General features: G+C 43.6%; 1 protein-coding gene across 1 annotated transcript; it reads left to right on the top strand.

Annotated features, from left to right (window-relative positions):
- The first annotated feature begins 3,408 nt into the window (after positions 1–3,408).
- Positions 3,409–6,446, top strand: LOC115632151 (phosphoenolpyruvate carboxykinase [GTP]). The gene is made up of 2 exons (XM_030529172.1): positions 3,409–3,559; positions 4,001–6,446. Exons 1-2 carry the CDS (start codon positions 3,528–3,530, stop codon positions 5,910–5,912), a joined length of 1,944 nt encoding a protein of 647 aa, XP_030385032.1. The 5' UTR covers positions 3,409–3,527; the 3' UTR covers positions 5,913–6,446.
- Positions 6,447–7,553: the final 1,107 nt, after the last annotated feature.

Below are 7,553 nucleotides of genomic sequence, written 5' to 3'. Positions count from 1 at the left end.
GCTTCTGGAGTTGGTTTTCGGGCGGCATCTTATCGGCGCATTTTCGCGTAAACAAGCCTATAAATTCCTATAGTACTACTCTACACATACTTATATACTATACTACTGAACAGACTATATGTATGTATGTATAGTATATTTTCATTTTATGGTGTTAACCTCTGGGCACTGCGCAGTGTTCGCATTTGGTTTATCGCCAAAATCGGTGAGCAGAAAGCAAGCAAATAAATATTGTCACCAAAAATGGAGCAGAAAAAATTGAAATGTGTTGAAAGCCTGGCCGTAGCTTGATAAGAAATGGGCCAATTCTGGACTAATCCACGTTGTCAAGGTCTGATTAGGTTGGGCGCGTGGTGGCCTGACTTACCCCCAAAAATCGATGGCCAATGGAAACTGCTTAGACGATAAGGAGCTAATTATTAAGTTGAATTTACAAGCACAGTAAAGGGGCTATACATTTTTATTGCATCCGGCTGAACCTATTAATAAATAGGAAAACAAAGCTGCAAACCTAGACTAAACTATATTTATAGGCACTTTCCCTGACGTCAATGCAAATCTGCCCTCCCAAGGGGGCGTGCGCGTTTAGCCTATTAAGATTAGCCGTAGTCACAAAACAATCGATGAACTAAAGATTAAATTCTATAATTATTGACGCAAGCTTACTAATTCAGCCTACCTTATCAAAATCTTCTCAGGCTCAGGCTGTGTTTTCGCCTTAATTAGCAAGCCATGTCTTACCCAACGCCAGGTGATAGACAGGGGGGCGCTGGGGTACGCAAAACAGGAGCAGGCAAAGCCAAGTATGTGGAACAGTCAACCAAGCGGCCGGCAAACAAGTGCGAAACTAGAAAAACAAGTTCATAGTTTATAAATACTTGTAAAATAAAAACTGAACTGGTAGACAAAAAATAAGAAGCAAAAATGCGTCAAGTAGGCAAAAAGCAAGAGATGGAAGCACCGAAAAGGCATCATAATAAGCAGCAAGGCTGTAAGAAACGGATTCAAGGTCAACCAGTAGCCAACTGGACAACACTTACAATCCTTTTGGGTCAGGCGAGTGGCATAAACTTGATTTATAACGGTCTTTGAGTCTTCTTTGCTGACTGCAGGTGTCGAGGGACATTGAATGGGTCTCATTTATAAGTTTGATGGTCATATGGACTTCAAGGTAATTTTTATGGCTGCATGACATTTCTACGTAAATAAATGCTTGTGGGACTATTGGAATAAGATATTTCTATACGAGATGAAAGCCAACGCACTAATTATCAGTGATCTTTTAAAACGTCTGCAAATTTGGTTGGTTATTATTGTTTGGCTGGTGAATTAAAAGCGCACAAATAAAATTCAAAACGAAAAGTTGTTGTATTATCTATTAGGCACAAATAATGTTATCCGTATTACAAACTTTTTAATATTCAATAATTCTTCATTGTAAAATAAGATTGAATTAACAAATTTAGAAATGGATTCTTGATTTTTCAAATCAACATACAAAGATTTAAAATGTACCCATAAAATTGACTTACATATTTGGTATAAGTAGGTATATTAAAAGAAAAATTATGAATGCTAAGAGGCGTCCCTTTAGGTACATTTTTCAATGTATATGTACAAGGTCCGTCTAGGATATCTCTTCACGGATTATCCATCCAACTCTAATCCCCAGCGTATCAGCCTACTTGGAAATGGATTCTTCCCTTTATTTTTTGAAATATAAACTAGGTATTAAGACTGAAATAAAAATAACTTATCACTACCATTTGCATCCTGGGCTGCCTTCAAACCCCACATCTGAAATCTTAAATAATTTTTTATTTTGTGGGAAAGATGTTGAGAATAAATATATATGGAAAGAATTATTATTATTGTTATAAATCAGTTCAAATCTACCTAGCTACATGGCAGTGAAATTCATGATGGCTGATGGTCAGCTGTTCCAAGCAACTTAGCATATGGAAAACCTTCATTTCTCCTTCCACACACTCTCACACACCAACACAATACTACAACAATTGGCCAGACCACATGACAACTCACGCGCGTTCAACATATAGTATACATATATTCTTATTCTATTCTATTCGTGTTCTTTGGTACAAAGAGCGCGTATCCAAATGTCACATGAATGCCGGCCGGTATGGCCGTCAGCCTGTAGCTGGCCATGGCCAATATTATTAAAAGCCAATTTTCGCATCAGCCACGGCGAATCACACGCATTGAAAAATTTTCCGTCACTGCCTTTCCGAGAGAGTTCTTGGAAATTGGCACACTGACAAGTTAGCTACGTTTATATATGCAAAACATGTGATGAACAATAACTAGATATATTTGATTTGATATATGCAAATATATGTATGTAGTATGTACGGTGTGGGAGGACGCGTGCGTTTGTTTTGTTCGGGCCTAAGACAGATGTGACGCCTTGACATAAACGCACACAAATATGTGTGCGATTCATTGTATACTTGTATTTATAAATTATTTGTGCAATTGCAAGTACAATTTGCAGCTGCTGCGGAATTGCGTAAAATTGCATTTTGTGGCTGCTACGCAGCTGCCTATTCGACCAATACGCGTACCTACGCTAATTGCCACCAATTCGGCCATAAACATAAACTGGTTAAACAGGCAAGCAGGCTCCGTTAGGCACCAACACCCCACTCGATCCAACAGTTGTTTGTATTTGTGCCGCTCAGCGAATTTTCGTGTTATCTAATGAAAACAAAAACAAACACAAATAATTAAATTAGCTAAATATCAAAATATCAACAATCGAGCGAATCCATTAGGAACAGTTCGTTCTTATCACTGCAAGTGTTTTCGATGACAAATGCTCGCCCGAAAAAACATCATAACAATCATTATTATGAAAAACAGAGAAATAAATTGTGCCAAGCAGAAAGCTTGCCACACTTAGCAGACGTCTGTGGCGTCTGTTGCTAAGCGTCATCCACAGTCGCCTCCACCCGCTGGGACCCGCCGTCTCTAATCATCGAGCAGGGCGAAAAATCAAAACAATTGCCGAGCCTCCTCTGGTCGACCAATCAGCGTGCCTGCAGCTTGACCCTTTCCCTCTCTCTCCGCCTCCCTTGTATGCTGCATACAAAAAATAAAGCGATAGCCGATCGCGGCCGTACGAACGACCTAACGAGCGGCAAGTTCTAGTCGTCGCTGGCAATTGCGTCGCCACGGCGGGTATAAAAAGGCCTGAGGCAGTGGCGCTGACATCAGTTACTCGTGGTCGGAGTAAATGGAAAGATCAAGTGAGAAATTAAATTTCAGTGGTCTGAAAATAAAGCTAATCTTTGACAAAAAACTTTGGAAAAACATATGAAAAAACACTGTAAAAAAATTCAAACAACCTACATTGAATTGTGATAATTAAATTGTGATATCAAATCAAATTTGTTTGCCAAAATAAATTCACAAATTAAAGGTGCGAAATTTAATATTTTCCACAAAAAGCCATAAATAAATAATAAAATAATTCCAAAGCTTGATAAATAATATAATAAAACAAAATGCCTGAGCTCATCGAACAAAGCAAAATTATGTAAGTAGTGAAGTGTGTTGTTTGTGAATTTAGTTTCCACCCGAAAATCTAAAATAAATATTAATATTGCCTTCGACTACCTGATCGTTTTAAATAAAACTAAGCTTTAACATAATTCCGTATAAAACTGGCTTTCTTTTACAGCCAATATTTTTTTGTTTATGAACTAATTCAATTCATTTAGCTACTCTTTGTAGCTCATACTCGTGTATGGAATTTGTTCATTCTTTGTTTGATAATAAAGCCATACAAGTTGATTTCCAATGAAAAATATTTTTAAAATTGATAGTAGTTGCTTACTTTTAATATTATTAATAATAGTTTTGAAAAGTTTCGAAATCTTATGATCGCGTTACTCAGATCTGCTTTTAATTTTGAAAATGAAATCCAAAACCTATTGAGCTGCTTCTTTAATTACTTTCGTTCTTATTATACTTATAGCTCTGGCAATGGTTGCGCCGCGCCCCAATTGAACAAGCTCCAGCAGGATAATTGTGGTCTCTACAGCCACATTCGCGGCATTAGCATCGCCTATGGTGACGTAAGCTCCCTGACCGCTGGCGTTCGCGCATTCGTGGATGAGGCCGTTGCTCTCTGCCAGCCCGATAAGGTGCACATCTGTGATGGCTCCGAGCAGGAGAACAAAATGCTCATCAAGACGCTGCTGGAAGCTGGAACCATTGTGGGGCTGCCCAAGTACGAGAACTGCTGGCTGGCTAGAACCAATCCCGCTGATGTGGCACGTGTGGAATCCAAGACCTTCATCTGCACCGATGAGCGCTCCGAGACCATTCCAACGCCCCAGGACGGTGTTAAGGGTACGCTGGGCAACTGGATCTCGCCCTTGGACATGGAGGCAGCTATTCAGCAGCGTTTCCCCGGTTGCATGAAGGGGCGCACCATGTACGTGGTGCCCTTCAGCATGGGACCTGTGGGCTCTCCGCTCTCCAAGATTGGCATTGAGGTCACAGACTCCGCTTATGTGGTGGCTTCCATGCGCATCATGACCCGCATGGGTGCTCCAGTTCTGGAGCAGCTGCGCAAGAAGGAGGAGTTCGTGCGTGCCCTGCACTCAGTGGGCACTCCAGCATCCGGTCAGGTGGAGGTTCCCTCATGGCCTTGCGATCCTGAGCGCACCATCATCTTGCATAAGCCTGCTGAGAACTTGATCGTTTCCTACGGCTCTGGCTACGGTGGCAACTCTCTTCTGGGCAAGAAGTGTTTTGCTCTGCGCATCGGCAGTACCATTGCCAAGCGCGAGGGCTGGCTGGCCGAGCACATGCTCATCCTGGGCATAACCGATCCCAATGGCGTCAAGAAATACATCACAGCTGCTTTCCCCTCGGCCTGCGGCAAGACAAATCTTGCCATGCTGAATCCCTCGCTCAAGCAATACAAGGTGGAGTGTGTGGGCGATGATATTGCATGGATGAAGTTCGATTCACAAGGTGTGCTGCGTGCTATTAATCCGGAGAACGGTTTCTTTGGCGTGGCTCCTGGTACCTCTGTGGAAACTAACCCGATTGCCATGAACACAGTCTTCAAGAACACGATCTTCACCAATGTGGCTTCCACTTCCGATGGGGGCGTCTACTGGGAAGGCATGGAGAGCAGTTTGGCTCCTGGTGTGCAAATTACTGACTGGTTGGGTAAGCCCTGGACCAAGGACTCCGGTAAGCCAGCCGCGCACCCCAATTCGCGCTTTTGTACTCCCGCTGCCCAATGCCCCATTATCGATGCCGCTTGGGAGGATCCAGCAGGTGTGCCCATCTCTGCCATGCTCTTCGGCGGTCGCCGTCCCGCTGGTGTGCCACTGATCTATGAGGCTCGCACTTGGGCGCACGGCGTCTTCATTGGTGCTGCCATGCGTTCTGAGGCCACCGCTGCGGCCGAGCACAAGGGCAAGGTCATCATGCACGATCCCTTCGCTATGCGCCCATTCTTCGGCTACAACTTTGGCGATTACGTTTCCCATTGGCTGAGCATGGAGAAGCGCGGCCAGGTGCCAAAGATCTTCCATGTTAACTGGTTCCGCAAGAGCAACGAGGGCAAGTTCATGTGGCCCGGATATGGTGAGAACTCGCGCGTACTGGACTGGATCTTGCGTCGCGTCAACGGTGAGGCTTGCTTTGAGGATTCGGCCATTGGTCGCATTCCTAGTGCCGGAGCTCTCAATTTGGCTGGCATGAAGGAACAAATCGATCTGGCGCAACTCTTCTCGCTTCCCAAAGAGTTTTGGACAGAGGAGGTGCAAGAAATTCGCCACTACTTCGAGTCCCAAGTGGGTGCTGATCTGCCAGCTTCAGTCTACGAGGAGCTCGAGCAGCTGAGCCAGCGTATTGCTGCGCTCTGAGTAACTGAACTGGAAAGACAGAGAGCCGGATTGCAACTAAGAATTTAGCCTGAAAACTTATTTACCCGCCTTCGCAAAAACCATATGTACTCACAACTACCCTTCAGCCCCAACTTCCGCAACACCCCCTTTCCCAACTTAAAATCCCAACACCCCCAAATTAACACCCACTACTACCTTACCTTACCCTAAAACGCTTACGTTTACCTTTTAGTCGTTTTCAATATAGCATTTAAGAGACAGACTTCCAAAACTATTTATTTTTAAGAACTCATTTATAAGAGTACACAAATTGTTTATGTTTAAGATAACATTTAAATTAGAAAGTGTAACGCAGTAAAATTCTGCGTCACAAATTGTATTAGCTCTAAGATTTTTCTATTTGTATTATTTCTTGCACGGTTTTGAAGAGTGCCAATTTTTGTTACTAGTCTTAAGGTTCCACTACTGTTATTAGATCTAAGGTTTCACATTGAAGTTTCTATGCTACTAGATGTAAGTTTCAATTATATTTCACCGCACTACATACAGAAAGGGTTACGCAGCAAAGATCTTTTGAATAGGGGAAGAATAAACGAGCTGGCATCACCGCCCACGCGTGTATAGGGATTTTAGAAAAAGAGAATTAGGTCACACGAACGAAGGCGAGAAGGGCAAACGAAAACGGAAGCTCGCTCTCTTCTTCGGCGACCATCAAGACGACCAGACGTGTGTTAGCAGCGAGACATAGGATCAAATCCACGTAAGTTTTGGAAATCAGCCAATAAACGTGGTGCAATGTAGGGCCAATGGCAGCGAAATCCCGAATAAAAGGCAATCTTAAGAATATTTAAGAAATCCGCCCACGCTATGAGCGCAACTTACATATATACCAGGCTCGAGTCCGAATATATGTAAGTTGTGACTGAAAAAGCGAACAAGTGTTGATTGTTATATTGTTGCGTATGAGCCGGCAATATAACGTCAAAACGAGCCCTAGTCCGCCCCGCATTCTCCAGCACCAGCGGCTACAGTGGGCCTATTTCATGTATAGCGTGTATGAACCGCGATATATGAAATAGTCCACTCGACCAACGGAGTTTTGGAGGTTAGTTTGCAGCGCATGAGCATGCAGACATAACGCCAAAACTACCGGCCGCAAGGCGACTGACACCCTACAGTGTGCATCGAGTCCCTCTTGTCGCATGGTCCCGTCACATTTATAAATTTTCTTGTAATGAACCCTGGACAGCTGAGTTATACCCCAGCTGGAAATAAAACTTCTTTACAAGTGGCGCCCGAGCAGGGACCCTGTGACAACGCTGAAAGAAAATTAAGGGAAAAATGGATTAAAGTCCCATATTCGATGCCACTGTAGGTTAGGAAATTATCATAGAAGCCGCACCATAGGAAATTTGGCACATGCCAAATTTAATGCACATACAGAAGCCCAAGCAACGGCTTAACACACGTACAAACACACGTACAAACACACAAGCAAATACAAGCAAATCCAACAACCGGCGCTCTCGCTGCTTTGCTCGACCTAACGGCTCGCGACACGAGCTGAGCAGCGCAGCACCGGCTGTATTCTCTCTCGATCCCGCTCGCGCTCTCTTGACGCCGACGCCGCCGTCGCGCAACGAGCAGCGCTAAGAAAAA

This window comes from Scaptodrosophila lebanonensis, unplaced genomic scaffold, assembly GCF_003285725.1.
Source record: "Scaptodrosophila lebanonensis strain 11010-0011.00,11010-0021.00 unplaced genomic scaffold, SlebRS2 tig00000001-arrow-pilon, whole genome shotgun sequence".
In the NCBI taxonomy this organism is placed as follows: Eukaryota; Metazoa; Arthropoda; class Insecta; order Diptera; family Drosophilidae; genus Scaptodrosophila; species Scaptodrosophila lebanonensis.
Note: the sequence above shows the minus strand (reverse complement) of the source record. Positions and strands in the feature narration are given on the sequence as shown.